The 24,591-nt window shown below is 34.1% G+C and overlaps 1 protein-coding gene across 1 annotated transcript in view; it reads right to left on the bottom strand.

Annotated features, from left to right (window-relative positions):
* LOC124362128 (stimulator of interferon genes protein-like) overlaps nt 1-24,591 on the bottom strand; it is a 55,827-nt gene that overhangs the window by 27,421 nt on the left and 3,815 nt on the right. Inside the window, exons 2-4 of the mRNA XM_046816346.1 lie at nt 21,235-21,285; nt 4,546-4,760; nt 1,700-1,786 (exon numbers count right to left, since the gene is read on the bottom strand). Coding sequence (XP_046672302.1) covers nt 1,700-1,786; nt 4,546-4,760; nt 21,235-21,285 — 353 coding nt within the window. The remainder of the gene's footprint in view (nt 1-1,699; nt 1,787-4,545; nt 4,761-21,234; nt 21,286-24,591) is intronic.

Raw genomic sequence — 24,591 nt, 5'->3', positions numbered from 1 at the left:
CTTGCATTTTCATTTTTCAAAATTTAATTTATGTAAAAGAGAATATTAATGACTTCCTCTGTTTTAATGGTATCCATAGTTATCAAACAAGAAATGTAAACAACTTAGTCCTGCCTATTCCTAGACTAGAAAAATATGCAAAGAGTCATAAATATTTACAAATAAAAATTTTTAACGAACTCCCTGAATCATGGAGATTATTAGATTTTAATCCATTTAAGAGGCAGGTTTCTAGTTGGCTGTCAAGTCGTGCATTTTTCTCCATAAGAGAATTTTTAGAATATAATATTAGTGACAGTTAAATGTGGGTATTTTAAAATTTTTATGTAATGTAGTACTGTATTATATTAGTATTGGTGTTTGTGTTATTTATTGCACATAATATGTTATTGTTAAATAATATGTGAACTAACCAAAAAAATTACTATATTATTATTAGTATTGTTATTTGTATGTATCTTTAAATTAGCAAGCTGTGATATTTTATTGTTGGAACTGACGAAGCCTATTGTAATTTTGTATTACTTAATGGTCAATAAAGATCTTGATTCTAAAGATCTTGATTCTTGATGTATTATCAATAATAAAGAGTTAAAAAGCGCTCATGTGATCTGAGTTTGAATTTAGCTACTATCTCGGAAGGATGGGATGGCGTCATCGAAACACACTGATGGCCAGGGACATTTCTGATCAGTACTTTCCCAACCCAGATCACGGCTCACACCATTTAACTTTTCCAATGTCAGATCACCAAAGGCAAAATTGACAAAATTTAAATACAAAGAATAAAAATCCTAAAGTATGTTACACATGCGATAGATGTGGTCATACAGCTAAACAAGCTGAAGCAAGCAATCAATGGCTGTTTATCTATATTACATACCCTATGCAGTATGGACAAACACAATGCCGGATGTAGAAATTCATTTGGCTCGCATTGTGCTCTACTATGAAGAAGTTTATTAAAGTATAGTATCGCATCCAAGTTTTAGAATTTCAAATAACAAACATTCCAATTCCAACTTACTATACCGTATTAAAAATATTGCTACTTCAGTATTATCCATAGGCCACTATTTTGGAAAACTTTTTCTAACTCAAAAATCTACATTATTAGAAAGAACAGACTTTATTTGACTTACTTATAAAAAGTTAACGAGTGCTCACATAATCTGAACTTGAATTTAGGTACCACCTCAAGGGATTGTTTTCTCCAGAAGTACAGGGCCTCTGAAGCCCACATTTCCAATTTGGTACTTTTCCAACCTCAGATTACATCCGTCTTTAAGGTGTCACCCCGCAAAAAAAGAAAAACATCCCTTGAGATAGAACCCAAATTCAAGCTTAGATTACGTGAGCACTAAAGGTTATTTTTAATTTTGGTACTACTAATAAGTCAAATAACGCCCGTTCTATCTAATAAGTTAGTTTTTTTTTTAGAATCACGGTATGAAAACTCTTTCAAAATTAGCAGCCTCCGGATAATAGTGACATGTTGAGCTGTTAATAATTTATTAAATTTTAGATTATTGTAATCCTTTTTTTATTAAATTCTCTTTATTCTTAACATTGCATTTAGTTACTCGTTTGAGTGTTCTTGCTCTTTGGAGTAAACAAGCTAACCAAAGGTAAGAATACACAAACTTTTTACTTCAAATGTACACTAAGACCGAATTCACAATATTATTGTTAAGCTTACCCACTGGTAGTAGAGACCCAAAGCAGGAATTTGGAGACATATCAAAATATCCAAAAATGAAAATTGTACATTCAGGAAATCCTGAAACTGAAAACATACAATCATTAAATGAGCAACGATGGAACATGTTTAATACAAAAGCATGTTCATTGCTTAGGACATGATCGGTTATAATTGATTACCATAATCACTTATAGCAGAGGTCCTTAAAGTTAAGCGAATCATGGACCACTAAAAACCTAGTCTTCGAGGAACCCAACCTACATAAAAAAACCTCATTATGCTAATTATTCTTAGTTTAGCACATACAATGATACATAAATATATAGTTTTATTTAAAATTTAGTTAGGTATCAGATATTTTCAAAAAATATACGAAATATACTTATTATGAAAATATATCGAAGCAGATAATTTATCAATTACACACTTGCATCCCCTCATTCATAAAAATTAGTACCATATTAAAAGTTAATTTTTTTTACCAATATTAATAGTTACAGTAATAGCAATTCAGAATTCATTTTGATCTGTTGTTGTATTAGGACTTTAAATAAATAAGTTCGTTACTAGTACTCAAATATGTTTATTAAAGAACAGAATTCTTTTATTGCAGAAGACAATAACAAGTATTGCAAAAGTCTAGTGATAATTTTGAAATGCACACCACAATTTTCCTCACTCAAAACTTAGCACTGTGAGATAAATATAAAATATCTATAGTTATTTTCAACAATATTTAGTATTAAGTATAGGATTTTCCTCTACATCACTTGATGACATATAACATTATAACTCATCACTATCAATGGGAGGAATGCATGTGTTTCTTCAATTTTATAATGTCCAAAGTTTTGGGAAGAATCGTCAACATTTTAAACCTCAAAGGTTGGTTCAACATTCTTCAATTGATTTCTCTTGAAATTTTTTATGTTACAAAGCGTAGAAAATGTTTGTTTACACAAATAAGTAGTACAAATAGGGACTAGATGTTTGAGGGTTACATTTGCTAAATATGTGAATCCCAACCGGACAAGAAACCAAAAATGACACAAATCATTCTCTTCCTTGAAGATTATTTTCCATGCCCTACTGCAAGACAAATCTACCAGGTTGTTCATTTTCAGAGAGGTTAGTAAGGCTGGCAACATGTTGTTTGAAAGAGTGTCTTGTCCATTCTTTGCATCAGAAAGCTTAATGTACTTACTAAGCTTGTATGTTCTACAATCATGTCTTGAACCTCAACAGAGAATTTTTCAGATTTGGTTAGAAACTGTTGTAACACAGGCAGTGGTGTGTAAGAATTTCTTTCAACTCGATTTGCCCACAACTTCAGTTTTCAATCATTGCTTCTATTTTGTCTTCTACTACAAATATGTTAGTAACTTAATATCAGGTCCCTGCAACTTCATGTTTAAAACATTCAAATGTGTAAATAAACCTGGGAAGTACGCAATTTTGCATAGCCATGAACGTTTTCTCTTAAAATTAACTTTTTGTATTTTCGATCAAAAATAAATATTCTTACTTTATCAACTAATTAAAAAAAATTTGTGAGAACGTTTCCTCGAGATAGACAGCAAACTCTGTACGTAAAAACAGGTGTCTATGCTTACTTCCCATTTTCTGACAAAGCTTGGAAAAAATGTAAGAGTTTAAGGGTAGTTAACAATTTTTTTCAAATACAGCTTTAAGCTCACTTTACGTATTTCCTTCACTACCAGTGCTTCTCTATGTATTGAACGGTGTGTCCACTTGACATTTGGCACTTCTTGCCATCACCCAGGTCATTAATCCAGTTTTGTGACCTGCCATCCCTCCAGCTCAATCAGTAGCTAATCCTACACATTTATTAGCATTTGGTCTTTCTTCTGAGTAGAAAGTAACATTCATTTAAAACATAAAATAACGTTTATTAACAGCAGTCTAAATATTTGTCTACATTTCATAGGCTAGCTCTGCTAACCTCCTGGTATGGGCTCCTTTAGGCGTCTGTGGACCACACTTTGAGAAACTTTGACTTATAGGACACATCTGTTGATGCCCTAACCGTCAAAAGCACTTTTGTATTAAAAATGTTGAGGAAGTATTAAAAATGTCTACAATGTAAATACCCTAAGACTTCCTTGAAGGATTTAACAAAGAGATGGTCATATCTCCAAGCTAGACATCAGTAAAACCTGTTAACTGAAAGTCAATTAATTTAGCTTATAGGTGTTTTTACACACAAGTACGATATCATCTATTAATTAAATAACATAAAACAGATTTTGCAATGAACTATGAGTAAATATTTGTCAATATATAATGATCAATAATTAGATTTTTAAAATCAGTGACATAAAAAATGTTTATGCCTTCAAGGTATTTGACTTCGAAGAGTCTACAGCAGTTTATATAATAATCTCTTTACCTTTAAACTGGCCTAAGTTTTAAAGAAAACCTCACAAGGTTCACTTCAAAAGAGCATAATGTAAAGCTGACTTAATTAACCCACAGTGCACTGCACTATCAAAATATAAAGTTTAACTAAATACAGATATTTAGTTTTAATATAATAAAAAATATCAATAGACAAAATGACAACAATATTTGTTCATGTTTGCACATTCTATACATTGAATGTTGTCAATTAATTGAAATGGATATTTAATTATTAAAATGTTAATACCTATACAAAATAAATTAAGTTAAAATACTAAAGTGGTACTGACAGCAAAGTTCCTCTAAGGAATACAAAGACTTACCAACAAAAATATTATTACCAAAATCAACAATAAATCTGTTTTTATCTTGTGTGTCAATAACATGATATGTCAGAATTAATATTTGAGAAGAAGACTTACCTTTACATCATTTTCATGATTAAGGCAATGAAAAAGAAGAAAGCCTATAATAGGGCCACATGTGATAAGTATACTTCTCCAATTGTAGGTCTTGACATTCTTCAGTAAAAAGTCATTTACACTGGTATACTTGTAAAACCAAACCAATTCTCTCAGAAATAATACTATTCTGTAAGGCAGGAATAGGAAGATCGCGCAAACCAGTGACAGTGCACCTGAAAACCAAACAAACAAGAAATTTTAGATAAAATCTCAGAATAAAATCTCAGAATATTACAATCTATTATAAGATTAGGACAGTTTAAATAGAAGTCGATGCGCTTGCAGGATGTGACTTGAATAAAACAGGAAGGTCTGACGGTGACTTATCTTCTTGATTTTTTTTAAGGCTGTTTAACCGATTTCCAGTTTCCATGGACAACTAACCTGTGCAAGGATCTTATCAGACAGAATAAAGGGAAGCGTAAGAATGGTACAATGTTGACAGTAATACATTATTATGGAAAGTGCTACAGTCACAGACAGGATTTGAACATACATTATTTGTAACATAAACCTTAAGTCTAACGCCTTAACTTGTGAATTACCAGTTGTCAATTTCTACCTAATGATCAACTTATTCATTTTGTATTAACTGCAGAATTCATTCTTCTTACATCTGAGTAATACCAAGGAGAAACTATGTACTGTTATAAACTATAAATGATCCAACATTGAAGAAGGAAGAAATTGCTGCAAGTGGTAAAACAATGCTTTCAAGCAACAGAAAATCCAATATGACAAACACATCAAAGGCTGTACCATTCAATGTTTACAGTTCTTCAGTTCTTTATATGTAATGGCAGCAAATGAAACTAAATGTAGCCAAATATATACAAAAATAGTTTAGTGCTCAATAGTCTTTGACACACCATGAATAAAATAAATACAGGCTCAATCTTTAAATAACTACAACTCTAAATTATCTTAGCAAGACCAACATAATGACAAGTCTACGAGCTGAGACACAATTTGTAATATGCCAGCACACAACTGGTGAAATCTAAAGAATTGTAATAATAATAAAGAAATAGATCGTCAGCTGCACTAGTTTTGTGGAGGTCAAACACAATGTTATCAAATGGGTTACAAATAGGTTTCTTTTTTCTCAGATTATATTTTTCCTGGCTTGATACACTTGACTATCAGAGAAATTTGCTTTTCCCTTATTTATCACACATCTTTCTACCACACGCTGCCATTTCATTTCACATGTTACCAGCATGTGCAGTCTAAACCCATGTTTTGCAAAATTATTTATGTATAACCATCCTTTTATGATTAAACCAATTTTAAGAAACTGTATACTCTTTATTTGTATTACTTCAGAATAACTGATTAACAATTAATTGATAAATATAAACCCAATGCAAACCTTAGAATTTAATGGTTTTCCTTCAAGTTTTGAAAAGCGTTCAAGGCTGTTACTTATAATGTAAAGCTAAATGCTAAATAATTTTTAAAATTGTTAAATTTAAGAAATAACTATATCACATAAGAGGTACAGAGTATTCCAATTCATAAAAATACACAATTCTTATTGTACAATTTTGATGACTAACTAAATCAAATAATAGAAAAATTAATATATTATTTTAAGTAGCTAAAATATTTCAATTTAAATAAATACAATGAAGAGTACTGGTGAAGTTACATAATTAAAAGTTATTATTACTTTTATAAAGCTCAGCAACACTACCACATTCTTAGTTCTTAGGCTTACACAGCTGGTGTCATCACTAGCATCTATGTTTTCTGGTTCACATCACATTGAAATATTGATAACACAATTAAATTCTTAAACTACTTGGACCAGCTGTGGACAGCCATTTTAAGTCAGCCAACAGATGTCTCACACCAACATTTTGTGGACTCCAAAAAAATTTTCATTAGGTTTAACAAATTAGCTCACATACAAACCAAAGCACTCCTCATATCATTATGCTGATTCAAACAAGGAAATCATTGAGCACCTTTGTAAGATGTAAGGTAAAATGTCCTTTTGCAAAGTAGTAATGGTTGTGGGGAAAACAACACATCTGCACCTGATCCCATCTCGTTGAATCGGGCCAAGAAATCCTGGATTTGCAATAGGGGCATCATTAGATAACCTCGCCTTGGTAGCAAATATCTCCAAGCTTCCCAACATCTGTTATGATCATTGGGAAAATCCTCATTTCTGTAATCCATTCCCTCTCAATTTATCAAGCCCAGAAGCTCATGGACTCCCATAGGGTTGTCATCTGACACCCGTGCGATAGTAAGCTGTCCCTGAAGTCAGTAATGATTACTTGTAGAAATATCATATGCGCATCTCATCCCAATGTACTGCACTGGGCTCTGAGAGAAACTTGGGACCTACAAGGAAATTATTGGGTACCCTCACTTGAACACTAGGATGTCTTCAGGCAAGAAATTCTTACAAACTTATTGACACCTCTGCTTAGTATTACAAATTTGGTTTAAAATCTCAGATTATGTAATCTGCCCCAAAACTTTTTTTATTAATTTTGATAACTTAAATTTAATATTGCCATAGAAGAAGCACTTCAGAGTGTAGCAGAGAGGGATTTAGGGGTGGAAGTTGGAGCTAAACTAAACATCCTAGCTTTTGCAGATGATGTCATATTTGCAGAAAATGTAGATGATTTGAGGTCACTAACTAGACTATTTATGAGTGAGGCAGAGAAAGTGGGGTTGAAGACGAATGATGCAAAAACTAAATATATGCACTTTAGAAGGAATCAAAATCAAAGAGGAGGACCCATACAAATTGATGGGCATGTTTTCGAACACCTTGGGGTCACAATATCAAATAAAAACACAGATGAACCGGAGATACAAAATAGGATCAACTCAACAAATAGATGTGTATATGCATGCAATAGGATACTTTCAACCAAATCTCTCTCTCACAAAACTAAAACTAGAATATACAAAACAATTATATGTCCAGTGCTTTTGTACGGATCCGAAACGTGGAGGCTAAATAAGAAGGATGAGAAAAAGCTTCTAGTTTTCGAGAATAGAATTTTACGTAAGATTTATGGGCCATCATATGAACAAGGGGTATGGAGAAGAAAACATAATAGAGAAATCAGGGAGCTCTACAATAGTACGGATGTAATAGGAGAAATAAAGTGCAGAAGACTCTGTTGGGCAGGTTTTGAGAAGAGAAGAGGAATGCAAACTGAAGAGGGTAATGTATGGTAACCCAGAAGGAAGACGGCCCCGTGGGAGACCAAAAGTGAGATGGTGGAACCAGGTGAAGGCTGATATGGAGAAGATGGGCGCTTCAGAGGAAGATGCAGAGGACCGTTCAAGATGGAGGAGCTTTGTTGGTGTGGCTAAATATCACCTCCGATATAAATGGCCCTGGGAGTAAGTAAGAGTAAGTAAGTTGATAACTTAAATGCAAATGCAAACCAAGAAATATAGTCTTTTTATGATTGTTTGAACAAGATTAAAAAGTATTTATGGTTTCTAAATGGGCTGATTGATACTGATGGTGACAAACGAAAACATCAAATATGACATTAATTATGTGATAAAACATTATATGTGAAATATCAACTCATTTACAATTATGGCTTTGTACGAGGGCCATCCGGAAAGTAGTACCCGTTTCCGCCGCGTGAGGCGCTGACAACGCGAATAGCCGCCGGTCAAGGTCAGATCGCTTCAGTGGCTTGTCTGCCTTCTCTGTTACAAGTTCCGTGATGCTAGCATTGCCTGTGTTGTTTCTGTGGCAGCTCATAATGTTAAAAAAAATTGATAACGCTGCCAGTTGTGAAGTGAGGGCTGTAATAAAATTTCTCAACGCAAGAAACGTTCGACCTTGTGATATTCAACGCCAATTAAAGGAAGTGTATGGAGACAATGTGATGGAAGAGTCATCTGTTCGGCGCTGGTGTCGTAATTTCAACTTGGGGAGGGGGAACACACACGACGATGAGCGTTCAGGGAGACCATCTGTCATTACAGATCAACTGCTGTGGTCAGTAGACGAATTCGTGAAAACGATCGGCGCGTCACAATTGATGACATCTGTGAACATTTCCCTAATGTTTCTCGAACAATTGTTCATGAAATTGTCAAAGACCATCTGCATTATTCAAAAATTTGTGCAAGGTGGGTCCCTCGCATGCTTACAGATGAGCACAAAACCAAGCGTATGGCTGCTGCATTCACATTTTTGGAACGTTATTCTGATGAAGCAGACACGTTCTTGAATCGCATAGTTACTGGTGATGAAACGTGGGTTTGTTATGCTTCACCTGAGAGTAAACGACAGTCAATGGAGTGGCATCATACTCATTCACCAAAGAAACCAAAAAAATTCAAGACTGTTCTGTCCACCAGGAAACTTATGGCAACCATTTTCTGGGATCGACGTGGTGTACTGCTTATTGATTTTATGGCTCATGGAGACACTATTAACATTGATGCGTATTGTGAAACATTAAAGAAATTACGGCGGGCAATACAAAATCGACGGAGAGGTCTATTGTCTGATGGCGTCATTCTCCTCCATGACAATGCCAGGCCTCATGCAGCGGGGTTAACACAACAACTTCTGCAGCAATTCAATTGGGAAATTTTCGACCATCCACCTTATAGCCCGGACTTGACCCCTTCAGATTTTCATCTCTTTACAAAACTTAAAGAGTTTTTGGCGGGAAAAAGATTTGACAGCGATGAAGAACTTAAAGAAGGCGTGACTACATATTTCAATCGGCTGGCGGCGGAGGAATATGACGCTGGAATACAAAAACTCGTCACACGTTATGACAAATGCTTCAATTTGCTTGGAGATTATGTGGAGAAGTAGTTTAGGGTATGCTCTTTTCAATAAAAATGTTTATATTTGTTAATATTTGGTACTACTTTCCGGATGGCCCTCGTAGTTTAAACCCTTTAAGTGCCAGACAATTGTAGTCTGTTGAGAAGCGTAAAGGTGAAATTGACTAGTCTTGCAGGCTTTTCTTTAGAAATTCTGTGTAAATTTGTGTATGTATGATTTTTTTATACATTTTATTTCAAATAAGGTTCATTACATAAAATAAGCAGAAAGACAGCTAAGCAATATTTCTATGTACAAAAAAATTCTTGAAGAATTAACATCTACATTTAACTAAGACATCCGTGACTATCTCACTCAAGAGCAGTGACGTTAGCTACCTTGGGTGGCACCCGGTGCGGAAGTTGGTGGTGTCACCCCATCGAAAGTAAAAAGCAATAAATTTTATATGATAAAGGTCATGGATCATTTATTATTTATAATATTGAAGAAATAGCAAAACAATAACTAAGACAGAAAAGGAATTGTTATACAATTAAAATCTTGGTATTTATTTACAATACCGTGACCATGAAAAATGGACTTTTTTTCATGGGTTGGGCATTTATAGCCAAGTATTATTATCACAGGTGCATATAAACTGGGGGGAAAGTATATCATTGTATTATATTGATGCCTTTCGGGCATTATTGCATTAAAGATGGAAAATAACCAACAAAATTTTGTCGAACAACACTTGGAGGGTTAAGGATCAGGGGCATCACGTGATCTGGGATTCGACTTTTGCAAGCTCGAGTTAATTTTTTTTCTAAAAGAGCAAGCAGTGCGCAGCGGGCAGGCATCGTTGACAGGATTAACGTCATCATTTCAGTAAAATTGCCAGAGGTACTGTCAAAAACAGAGTTTTCAGAGGATTTCAAAAAATCGTAACTCCTTTGATTTTTGTTGCCGACGAATTTTTTCTTCACTATTGTTTTCAGGAAAAATTGTAGTTTTCAGGAAAAAAAAATGAACATACCTTTCCATGGTCACGTTATTGTAAATTGATACAAAAATCTCTTCTTTATAGCTTTGACAACTGCAAACTCAGCAATAACTTCATCGAAATTTATATTTTGTATTGCCTCGTGTTCAATGGCTAATATACCAAGATTGCTAAGCCGCGAATGGGTCATTGTTGCCTGCAATTAGTTTTTTATTAATTCTAATTTACTGAAACTCCTCTCACATGAAGCTACGGACACACAAACCATCATGAACAATTTCAGTGCAATAATAAAATTTGGAAGAGATTCTGTAAAATCCCATTCTACAATAAATTTTAAACAATCTAGAGACACCCAATCTACTATCACTATAGAATAATACACGTGTAACAATTCACGCCAATCAAATACAACACACTTCACAAAACAAATGAGAAATGTTGCAACTGAAACGTCAAAGATTGCGAATATGGAACGGGAACCTCCCACGACAGAGTCAGGCTCTTTTTCGGCAATCCCCGAATTATACATAGAGCTGAGCTAGTGCTAGTGGAGGAATCCCCCAAAAAGAAATTTTTGTGCTAGCAATTTTTGTTGTGTTTTGTAAACTGTTCTTAAAGTTAAAAGACCGGGTGGGTGTCACCCCAAAAAAGATGACACCCTGTGTGGCCCATCCCCCCTTTGCTAGGCCACTGCTCAAGAGGCTGATAATTAGGATCTTTCAGATGATGTGCTAAATCTTCTTGTACCAAAAGCACCGAAAACACCAATTTTCTACCACTTACCAAAAACACATAACTCATCATGATCACCTCCTGGCAGACCTATCGTTGCAAGCATTGGTTCTTCTACTGAGCAAATCTCAGCATTCATAGGTGACAAATTACAACCCTTTGTGAGTATACTTCCATCTTACATCATAGACACCAGACACTTTTTATCAAGACTTAAGGATATTCACCAACCACTTCCTGATGAAAAGTTTCTTGTAACGATAGAAGTAGAATTGCTTTACAAGAACACTCCACATCAAGGTGGTTTGGTAGCTGCCAGACATGTTCTTAAAACAAGGCAAATAACCTTCAACAAACTTCCTAACATCACTTTGTGACGACCCCCAGCATATAGTTCTCAGACCGGTAACATTGTATGCGGTCTTAATCAGCCAATTTAAAATATTAAATTATCAGTAATATATTTTATTTTTATTCAGCATAACATCTAATTGTAGTAACGAGTAATGAATATATGCAGTCAGATTTATTAGGTTAAGCAGTGCAGGTGGAGAAGATATATAGTTTAATTCAGCACATGAATTGTAAGTCCAGGTCTGTCAGCAGTAAGCCTGGTAACTTTCCATACTCAGAGCAGCTGCGCAGTTACTGGGTGGTAAACAAGCAGGAATTTTGCTAAGGTAGCGTCTGGTACAACGCTGCTCCCTGAAGTTCGTTGTTCTGAGTCGCAGTCGTGCCGGGGTTTTGAACGCGTCAAGCTCGCGTGAAATCGCTCTCTCTCCCGTTCTAAATTTGTAAGTGTTGTACTGGTTTTAAATTATGTAATAAAATTCAAATTGTTTTCGCAATAAATTAAATTGTTTTATTTGGCCAACCGAGGAGAGCATTTTTATTACCACAACCTGATTGATCTGGGCTAGTTTCCATCACCGTGTCCGAGTTAGAACCCGAGAACATTTAAAATTAAATTACGTGTGGTCATCACGCCACAACTTATTCATTTATTTTCATCAATGAACATTTTCAAATTCATGTATCAGAGTTATCTTCAAATTAAAGAATTGGTGATGGATGGGTACTCGAATGGTCTTATCATACGCCAACCTTTATGTGAGTTTTGTAGAACAAAATGTTCTTAAAACTTAAAATTACCTCAAAATTACCTTTCTCCGTTGTGGCTCAGATTTATAAATGACATGTTTGTAGTCTGGAATCAACTTCATCATTTCCTTGACAATTTAGATAACTTTTCATGTCTAAATTTTAATTAGAATATTAACTACAAAATCTTCACTTTTTTGGATGTTGAAGTTTTTCTAGAAAATCAAATTTAAAAAAAGAAAGTACATGTTTGGTTTACATAATCATATTTGGTATTATGATGGAAATCGTCTTTTAAATTATAAACTCGTTTCATCATTATTTACTTTGTGGTGTACAAACGTGAACTGTGTTAGAACATTTATAGGACATTTTGTTGACCAGACAGCGTGTTGTAAAGTTAACCTCTCTCTCTTACCATTTTAACTAACTTATTCTCCATTTGGTGTTGGTAATAATTAGTTAATTTTTGTTCATTGTTGCTCAAATGTAATTTTATGTTGGGGCTGTTATATTTATTTATTTATTTGTTATCTGTGTCAGTGTTTAAGTTATTTCAGACTATCAGGCTCGATCCAAAGAAACTAAGTAAGGTTAGTAGGGTGGACCCGTCATAACGGATTCAGCCACCATGGCCACGCCAGAGTATGTTCTAGAAACCGAAAAAGCGGTTTTGAGTATTATGGAGACAGAATTTCCTCTGAACGAGCTACACCATAATGAGAAATTAGAAATCAAATGCTAGCCATAAAAGAAAGTTTACTGAAACAGAAAGTCAGAATCAAGGAGTAAAAAATGATCAAATGAATCCCGCCAAGTTACCCAAAAAATCATTCATACAAAGATGGTATAATGCAGACTCAGCTGGGGCCATATGAGGTTGTTGTAAGTTCTGTAAATAAAACAAGGGTTAATCCTTTTGCTGTTGGTAATAACTCCTCTGTAAGTATGAAGGTAAGATAGACCATATTATTAGAAAGGGGTAAGAATGTCTCCATCTTTTGTAAAAACCACGAGGCAGCAAACTCTCTCGTAAGTGAGAATCCTTCTAACCTTGTTAACTACCATGTGTTTATCCCTAGTTATAGGGTACAGGTAACCGGAGTAGTAGTTTTTGTTGAACCAGATGAACTCCCAAATGAGCTAGTAACTGCGGGCCCTAAGCCCAATCCCTATATTAAGAGGTTACCGTATCACTAAAAAGGGGAAGATGGAGTGTATAATACTCACTTTATGAATAAGTAATATTTGAAGGTACTGAGCTTCCAAATAAAATCAAACTAGATTATGTAATGATGTCTGTTGAAAAATACACACAAACCCTGTAAGGACAGTGTTACAGATGTTATTCATTTAATCATGTTGCAAGCGCACCATGTAAGAACACCAACCTATGTGGCAACTGTGGTGAACCCGCCCATGGCGAATCTAATGGTGAGGCACTTGCCAGAAAGCTGCCAAATGTGTCAATTGTAAAGGGGAACACCCCAGCTTTTCCAAGTCATGTCCAGAGTTTAAGAAACAAGTAGCTATTAGGGTCAGAATGTCAGAATATAATGTAGATTTCTTCACTGCCTCTCAAGCAATTAATACAAAGAGCCACACACCAGGCACACAAGTTAAACCTCACAAATCTTTCTCATCAGTGGTCAGCCATAACGTCACAAGTCATAAAGACTTCCCTCAACTTAACTCTATTAGGCCTATTCAAAAACCGATTCTCGCAGATAATTACTATAACACTTTAATTGGCAGCGAAGATGAGGGTGAGATAACGGAAGAAAGTGGATGGCAACATCTCACTAGAAAGCCAAAGGACAGACGAGCACCTTTTAACAACAAGAACACAACTGTGTCTAGAAACAGAAATTTAAAACCCTCATCAAATATCCCTACAAAAAGGAAAAATTGCTGAAGGTTATAGGCCTAGTCCTAAGCAAAGTAGGGTCAGGTGAGTTTACTGAGGATGAAAGAGCCCACCTCAAAAAATCGATGGAGGAATTCCAGGCAAAATTATATTTTGAAAAGCTAATGATAAAATTGCAGCAGCCGATAATGCTGGCAACCCGATGCAAGCTGTCAATATAGTTCTAGAAAATATTAAAACAGATTCTCGTAGGCTTGTCAGTGGGTATTGACATCGTCAGTAATGACAAACAATCCACCTCTTAGGATTATACAATGGAATATTCAGTCTCTTAAGTCAAAACGGGCTGAATTAAGAACATTTTTGTTACAATTAATAACATAAAACTCATTGTACTTCAGGAGACCTGGTTATATCCAGAAGAAAATTTTACCTTTAAAAACTTCAGCACGGTAAGGAATGACAGATATGATGGGTATGGTGGTACAGCAATCCTAGTACACAAATCTTTAGAATGGAAAGTCTGGTACCAGTTCCAGGCCTGGAAAACTATCCAATCCAGTTTACAGGTATTGAAATATTAAACTTAGAAAAAATCCTTATTTATATACAACTGCTATTGCGCTCCAAACAAATTAGATCAAACTCTATGGAACAAATTATTTCTTTTGCAAAAAGAATTCTCAATCTTATGTGGGGACTTTAACGCTAAACACCCCTACTGGTCCAGTGATGGGCGGAAAGGATTATAGAGGAATTCAAATTTTCAATACTTACTATGATTCACATTATATTCTCCTCAATGATAAAATCCAGTACCACAGTAGGATCCCCCTGGTAGGAGACCCTCTACCATTGATCTTACCTTTGCAACATTTCAACTGAAACAGAGGATCCTTTCTTGGAAAGTGATGAAGGACTCGATGGGTAGTGACCCCTACCCTATTGTTATAGATATGAATGTTCAAAACCAAAATAATCCCACACCAATTTTTTAGACCAGGCAAGTTTCCAGGATAGAAACTTCAAAAAAGCAGACTGGTGTGCATTCTCCAATACTGCCGAGAAAGCCTCTGTACAAATTCTAACTGTCGAAGGCCAAAGATGACATAGAATATGAGGATTTTATGAAAGTTCTGAAAGAATCAATTATAAATGCAGTGCCAAAATATCACCAATGGCCCAAAAGGTATTAGTTTCAACTCAAAATCCTGGTGGACACCAGAGTGTTCCAGGGCAGTTGCCATCAGAAGAAGGTATTTTAGCCAATTTACGAAGGAGATGACACCTGTTAACTATAGCCACTACAAAAAAGCTCATTATGAAGCAAAACAAATCATAGTCTCAAAGCTAAACAATCTGCATGGCAATTCACTATGCGAAAGATTAAATTATAATAATAACTCTCAAATATGGCAAATGATAAATGGACTAAAGCAAGGAAAGAATGCTTCAAATAGTTTCGAAAAGTATTTAGCAAATGACAAGGACCTAAGCTATAAATTCATGAAAACTATCTCCCCAGATTATGTTCCAGAAAAATCAGAAATTGACCTCCCCATCTTCATGAAAAATAGTAATAATCACCAACTTGAGGGTGAATTCAAAGAAATCGAACTGGAACATGCCATCAAGTCTAGGTCCAAGTCCACCGCCCCTGGATTTGGATGGTATTAACTATTTAATCTTAAGAATGTTGCCCCCTTCAGCCAAAACCCTTCTGCTAATTGTCTTTAACAACATCTGGCAGGGAAAGAGCCATCCCGGAATACCTGAAAAACATAAAGGTAATAGGTATATTAAACCAACAAAAGATAGGACATCTGAAAACTCATATAGGCCTATCTCATTAATATCCTGTATTATGAAAATATTCAATTTAATGATTAAATACCGCCTAGAATGGTTTTACCACTAAGAACAAACTTATTCCTGACAACCAATTTGGTTTCAAAAAGAAGAGTGGAAGCAATGACTTCCTGCTGACCCTGATAACCGAAGCTCAGGTAAGCCTTACAAACGATAGAACTGCAGTTGTTTGCATCCCTGGACTTAAGTAGCGCCTATGACTCAGTCTCCATACCAAACACTTGTAAGTAAGTTATATGTTTTAGGAATCCCAGCAAAATTTATAATGCACATTTTTAAATGGTTTAGTTGTAGAAGGTTGACCTTCATCAGCAATCAGGGTACCTTCATCAGAACTGCATATAGAGGCCTTCCCCAGGGGTGTGTGCTCAGTCCAATTATTATTTTCACTGTATACTGCAGACATCGGTGTAGGTATATGCCAAAAACAGGTACAACCTCTACTGTACGCAGATGACATAACCCTAATCTATAGTCATAAAGAGCTAGACATTAGTGCAGCTGGGATCCAAGAAGCCTTGTCCAGCCTTTGAACAATACCTGTTAAAGGTAATCACTTAATATAAATCCAAGAAAGTGTAAAATTATCGTAATAAGTAGAAGGAAAGAAATCATAAATCCCACATTGACTGTTGACAATCAAGTCATTCCCTGTAGTCAATAGCCATAAGATCTTAGGTATTATAATCGATAATAAATTAAACTTTAAGGAGCACATCCAATCACTGGTAAGCAAATCCCTAAAAGACCTTGACATCTTGAGGTCACTGGCTTGTGGAGGGCTAGGTGTCCACCCGCAGCTTCTAACAAAGGTATATAAAAGTGTAATTAGATCTAAGCTGGAGTATGGTTGCTTTATATTTTTGGTCATGCCCCAAAAAGTCAACCTTAAAAGCCTACAAATAGTCCAAAACCATGCTTTAAGATGCATTCTCGGAGCTATGAAATCTTCCCCAACTAATACTCTGCATGCAGAGGCAGCATTACCTCCCTTACATATAAGGAGAGAATTCTTAACAGAGAAAAATATTGTTTAAAACACTAAGTAATCCACAACACCCATGCTATGTGAATATAAGATATTTACATGCAGTAGCTTATCATCATAAGTACTGGGTCAAAAAAACCAAACCTCTATACATGGAACTGGTGAACACAGTAGATAATCTGGCGAATCTAAAACAATATTGCAGTAAGTGATTCAAATCTTTTGGAATTCGTTTGATAGCCCCCTACTGCTTAAGAACTTTAAAAAATATCATTTGAACTACAGATTGATGACACAGTTGGGAAAAAATCATTACTCCCACCAGAAGCCATTAAAGCATTATTTCTAGAATTAATGAAAAAAAAAATATGAAAACTATCTAAGAATTTACACTGATGGCTCACGAAGCATGGATTGGCGCAGGCTCTGCCGTGTATATACAGGACTTAAAAATAGAATACAAATATAAACTTCCAAACCAGGCATCCAGCTATTCCGCAGAACTGTATGCCATAAAGAAAGCTGTTGAAATAGCAAACGAACAAAATTATGATAACATTGTAGTATGTTCTGACTCAAAAGCTGCTATACTAGCCATAAAGGCAGCAAGTTCAGCAGATTATGAAGAAAATCTGGCATCAGCCATTACAATCTGCATGATGAGAGGTAATAAATACTTCACTTTTCAATGGGTACCAAGTCATGTGGGGATAGGTCCCAATGAACATGTAGATAGGCTGGGCAAAAGAGGCAACCCAAGCAGGTGAAGAACCAACAGATTTTAAAGTGTCCATTGGAAGATTTTGTTGGCACAATTAAACAATCACTACTTGCCCCTGATAGCCCCTCCCCATGGTATAATAATTACAAACTGAGTAGAAATAAAATAGTAACGATAAATAGACTAAGAATTGGACATGCTTGGTTAATGAAACCCTATTTAAGATAAATTGTTATTTCACTCCGTTATGCCTCAAATGCAATGCAGGTTCCATAGAAAGTCTTCAACATTTAATCTTTGATTGTGTGCAATATAAACGACTTCAGACATGAATTGCTCACTAAACTGAAAGCGAAGAAAATAGATCCACCTTATATATTGAAAGATCTTTTAACAGCTTTGATATGGAAATAATACTGGAAATTGTAAGTTTTCTTAAATCTATAAATAAGGTAATATAACAAAAATATAAACACAAACTAACATAACATAAGTCTTGAAAGTGACGTTACATACAAGAATGTTTATCGAGGTTCCATGCTCAAAGTAAGTAGAACCTGCTGAAACTCAGCAAACAAGAAGAAAGAAGAAGAAGAAGGATACTAACAAAATAAATTATTTACATTACAACAGCTGACAGCTGCCATCAAAATCATGTCAAAAATCCATACCTGAAAGTCTTTCCATAAGAGCTAAATCCTTCTGAACAAACCCAAAAGATTACAAAATTTACAAAAGCAAACTTACCAAAGCTCTTACTAACAGGTGATACCCTAAAAAAATTTGAAATAGCAGCTCAGACAACCTAAAAAGGTTAAAAACATGCAAATTACTTCCAAAATGATCCTAAATTTATAACAAAATTTTATCCTGGTTTGCAAAAATTCAATCTATATGCAAGGTGTTTGAAAAGTCTGAGTACGGCTTAATATTTTACAAACCATAGCAGATAACATATATAAACTTTGCACAGTGTCATATGGCTATGTAAACTATTTTTCCTTGCTATTACCATGACATGCCAACCATTGGGGGACGGCCCACAGAGGAAAACATGGAAATCTTAAATTAAAGCATGGGTCGAGTGATACCTCATTTGAAAGAGCTCACTTAGTAGAGTTGAATGCCGCAAACCGCATCTCAAAAGGTTTATCCAATCAGAAATGGCGGGTTGTTTTAGGTACACATTGTGAAGTACATTATGCGCTGCCATTACTTATTTTTAATTAGCAAATTATGTAATAAATTTATAACACAATAAATATAACTAAAATGAATTTGTCGTCTTTATGTTTATGAATTAACATAGTTACACACTAGCAATGCTATTTTATTCACTATGTGAAAATACAATCTTATAACAAAGTACTTACTTATTAATAATTTGCAACTAACCTTTTATTTACAATAAATGTTCAAATTGTTCTCTCATTGCAGTTTGACAGTGAGCTAGCCGGTTGAAGTAGCCATCCATAACATTGCGTAGTATTTCAGGAGGTATTTCTGCCGCTTCATGTAATATTCTTTGTCTTAAGTTGTTTATGTCATAAGGCTTGGTTTGATAAACTTTATTTTTTAAATATCCCCAAAAGAAGTAATCTAAAGGTGACAGGTCTGGTGATCTTGCCGTTGTTCTTTGTTGGTGAAATAGTTAACTTACCACTTATTTTTGAATTAAATTTGTTTGTTATTTTTTATAAACACTAATCAGTGAAACCATTGGTTAGCAGAGTGAAACGCCGCCTACCGCATCAGAATACGACGATCCAGTCAGAAATGGCAGTACATAATGTACTTCACAATGTGTACCTAAAACAACCCGCCATTTCTGATTGGATAAACGTTTTGAGATGCGGTTTGCGGCATTCAACTCTACTAAGTGAGCTCTTTCAAATGAGGTATCACTCGACCCATGCTTTAATTTAAGATTTCCATGTTTTCCTCTGTGGGCCGTCCCCCAATGGTTGGCATGTCATGGTAATAGCAAGGAAAAATTGTTTACATAGCCATATGACACTGTGCAAATTTTATAGATGTTATCTGCTATGGTTTGTAAAATATTAAGCCGTACCCAGACTTTTCAAACACCTTGTATATAAAAATGAATGTTTGTGTGTTTGTCCTTTATGGAATCGTAAACTATTGGACCGATTTTGATGAAATTTTTTGTGTTTTCAGTGGAATTCGAGAATGGTTTAGATTCACAATTTGGTCCAATTTAAACAGTTTATTTAATTAATTTTTTAATTATAAATTGTTGTTGATGTTGGAGTATTTTATTTTACAGACTGTGCTACAACACGTAATACAAAGCGAACTGATACTTAAAAAAAGCTGTTAATACTTTCAGCTGAAGTTCATTAAAGAGGCAGAAACATTTGTTTGGATTTAAAATTTAGAACATTTTTATTGTAAAGTGCTTGATCAGTAGTGTAATGCAGGTTGCATAGAAGACGTCATAGCCTAATTTTAAATTCAGATTGCACCAATGATCAATAAACTATCTAATGCAATTAAAATACTATTAAACGCTATTATGAAAACAATCTCATTGTACAAATCTGTGAATGTTTGCACATAAGGTAATCGAATTTGGTTACATCGAAGGTAAATGAAAAGAGCCGAAAGAAGACACTTTATGATCGAAATTGGGTTTCTTTGATACATTTTCTTGAAGGCACACTCCTAAACAATACTGGAAATATCTTAAACAGAAAATTAATTTTAACAGACCGAATTTGATTCTTTATAACCTAACTAGCAAAAACCACGAAAGACAGAGGCAGGAATATGGTACATACCTTTATAATGCGCCCAAGAGGCTCACGAAGGAACGACTATCAATTATCTCAGCAATGTTTAGAATGTGATAGAAAAAGAATAAGTGAATATAGTGTACTGTTTTCAACGGGAAATTTTGTGCGAAGCCGCCGGCAACTGCTAGTAGAGTTATGAAAATTGGCTTTTTAAAATCTAAAATCAACGGAAACGTGTAAAAAGTTGTAAAACTTGTTTTGTATTTTTTTTAGTTTATTGTAACATTAAGCAAATAAAATATTACACTGAAAAGAATCTTTTTACTCAAATCTATACTTAATTATAAATCTAAGTACTGTATATAAAATACAAAAATGTAGAGAAAATAAAAACAAAATATTTTTTTTGCATTAGAACTCATTGTATAGAACAACAGTTTTTACACTATACTTAGTGGCAGTTATTATGTTTTATATAACTTCAACATTATACAATCTCTCTTATCTGAATATGAATTATAGAGGTGGGATTTATTTTACAAATTAATAGAGAATACTGACTAGTTAGTATCTTTTATGACATTATTCCTTGTCTAATTGATTAAATTAGAGCTTTATATATTTGCACTTTTCCAAACACAAGTGCTGGATGCTGATGTTTTTCGTGGAGAAATCTAACATTGGCAATTGTATATTTAAACCAGAAATGAAAAATATTTCAGCTTTCTAAAACTTTTAATTACTGTACTAAAGATAGCAACATAAATAGGTAGATACAATAACATACATAGACAAGCATTTAAAGAACATTTTATAATACAACTTACATAAGTGAAGTCGGCTAGTACTTGTTACTGTTGGCGCATATCCAAAGACAACTGGAAGAAAAAGGAAAATTGGATTAAGTCAAAAATAATTACCATTAACCATACATACTTGAATAGAAAATGTTTTGTTAAACATTAATAATAATAAATATAAATTAAATAAACCAATACAACAGAGTAACTCCATCACGAAAATTACTGAAATTGTCAGATGACTAACTTTCACTACATACAATAGTATACTCAGTTTGTTTACAAATTTGTTCTGTGTTTTTCCCACTGCCTTCATTGCTACCTGTAAGACCTATTAAAATGGTAGAATTAATTTTATTTTTACATTTAATTTTGGTCATTAGATTCCAAAATCAATACAGGTGAGTACAGCAACCTATGTACCAAGCTTCAAAGTCTCTTTCTGTCAAGAGTTATCACACAGATGGCCAGGCAGACGGATAGTGAAACAATCTTGACTTATGTATCCCTTAATAATTGTGTTAAGTAATTTAAATATCTTAATAAAATGAACTTGCAACTGATCAGCTGAATAATATAACATAAATGCTGAACGTGGAGCTTGTAGTGGCTACTATTAACTTAATTACATTTAAAACACACAAACCAATACTGAAAACTTTCATTTTTGTGGGGACTTCCAATAGCAAGGAAATTATTGTTAAGTTACATAGCTGTGCTGTCTACATAGATCTAATATTAACATTAATTGTAACTGTGATAATATAGGACTAGAGGAAAAATTCAAATACTTAGGACTGACTCTAGACAGGTAAATGATATTCATGAACACATTTATGATCTTCACAAAAGGTTGAATCCTTGTGTTGCTACTATATGTATGTTGAGTGATAAAGTTACCAATAATAAGGTAAAGGTTGTATATCAATTGCTGGTGGAATCCAACATTAGATATGGTATTGGTATTTGGGGTGCAGCCGCTACATCCCATTTCAACATTATAAAAATCTGCAAAATAGGTGTTTGAAAATACTATTTGGAAAGGAAGAAACAATGAAATGGTTAAAACTTTAATGAATCCCAAACAGTTATATATATATATATATATATATATATATATATATATATATACAGAAATATTATAGATAATTGTAATTAAAATGATCACAAAATAAAAAGGATAAAGATTTTCAACATAAGACTCACACACAAAATATTCTATACCGAGAATGGCCACAAAGTTTGGTGAGAGGTTGCCCGAGTTTATATATTCCGTATTATTTTAACTTACTTCTAGATGAAATTGAAAACTTGAGAAACTTCAGGGTTTTTAGAGAGGCAGTGCAGAAATGGCTTACCACAACACACAATGAATTGACTACTTAGCTTACTTCTAGACCAACATCTAAACAAACACACACACACACACACACACACACACACACACACACACACACACACACACACACACACACACACAGTGAATGAGTGGGTAAAGCTTAGTTACTTCAGTGGTTAACCAGATTTTGTTAAAAACTAGGATGCATATAATGTTACATATTTATTATTGTTGTTGTTGTTTAATAGTTCATTGTTATTCATTAATATTGTTATTGAATGTTTAGAGATTTATTGCTTATATTTAACTATTTATAGAATGCTGTTTGTTGATGGACAATATTTTATTTATTGTTATCCAGTTATATAATTTACTATGCATTTATACTCTGGATAATGTATGTATTATCCCCATAATGTTATATGAAATGCCAATATTTAAAAATCTGGGAGTTATTCATATGTGGGAGCACCACAGCCACATAAAGAGCAACATAACATTTTCTGTAAAAGCATAAACTAAACTGAGCAAAACAAATAATTGATAAAACTGTAATGGAATTTTGTATCTTGTTTTTTTAAAGTTTTATTATGGACCTCACTGACAAGTCATGTTGACTTGGTGGGGCCATGATTCTGTAAAATTATGTGTTAAAAATAAATACATGCAATTAAATACAACATAACATAAAAATAATTTAGGTTAGAGGCTAGCATAGAGTGGTAGCTCCATGAATAAGCTACAATTTACCTGGTGCAATTTGCCTTGATTTTCTATCTGTATAGTTAAAAATATTTTTAAATTGTTATGCATATTTTTATATGTTAATAATAATAAAACTTCTCCTAAAATATATTTAAATTTGAGTTAACTTTCACATTATAAATGGGTACTTGTACAGATTTATGATTAACAATACTTTGATCATCTTTAATAAAGTGAAACGGTGATTGCGAGAACAACTTTCTTTTCAATTACAAATACTATTTGTAAATGGCCCAATAATAACTTGCAGGTATATGGGATAGAAAAGTAAAAAAAATCTATGTTGATACACCATTATTTCGGAATAGTGGAATCCAAAGCTTTTATTGATAAGAATTACCTATTGTTCAAATTAAATTTTATTATATTTAGCAACCTTCATACCATATAACTTGAGTTTCCCAAACAAAATTTAACAATAGACTCAATCAACGCTACTGAGAAAGACAAACTTAAATTTGGTGTCTTAAAATAGTGAAGGGAGAGGTAACTCCATACAGTTAACTCAGAACAAGTGATCCCTAACTAGGTCAGTGCATCCCTTCATGAATCAATTGTTCAGAAAAATAAGACAACACCGTCAGAACACTGTAAGTACAGCCAATGTTTGTGAACACTTCTGGGTCTGCCAAATCCATTTCTTCACATTCAAAGAAAACATGTACAACTTTTGGCCTCCAATAATACTTTCATCCATTAATATATTCCTTAACAATATTTCTTTTTGTCTTTATATGTCAAAACAAATCCAATTTGAGTTTTTTATTTGCATTATAATATACTCAAATATCACACTAATTTATAATGTGGCACGGTGGTACACAGGCAACGAACAAGAAAAATATGATGTTAGTAACTAAGTGGTCTGTATACAGCATCTCCTTACAAGCAGCCAAGTGCTGATCCACTCATCTTGTACCACTGCAGTATGGGAAAATCAAATGTAGCCAAAAATGCCATAGGAGCAGAGTAACCAGACATCCGATAGTAGGAGGACATGTCCTCCTTACTTTTGAAAATTATGTTAAATATCCGGCTTTTTGGCGGACAACACTTATATGTCCTAAAATAGTATCATCACATTGAAAATTCTTCTGATTTAAGAAAAAAGACAATGAAAAGTTATTGCGGCGCATACGTAATACCATGGCATGAGAACTCCTGTTAGATTTAGTTATATGTTGAGTCTCGTCTGTAGCGTCACTAACGCACGTTGCTTCTATCCGCTCAGCTGCACTGGCACTACTACCCCTTCATTTCCTATTTATATATTATGAGTT

The sequence above is a fragment of the Homalodisca vitripennis genome, chromosome 5 (assembly GCF_021130785.1).
Source record: "Homalodisca vitripennis isolate AUS2020 chromosome 5, UT_GWSS_2.1, whole genome shotgun sequence".
Classification (NCBI taxonomy): Eukaryota; Metazoa; Arthropoda; class Insecta; order Hemiptera; family Cicadellidae; genus Homalodisca; species Homalodisca vitripennis.
Note: the sequence above shows the minus strand (reverse complement) of the source record. Positions and strands in the feature narration are given on the sequence as shown.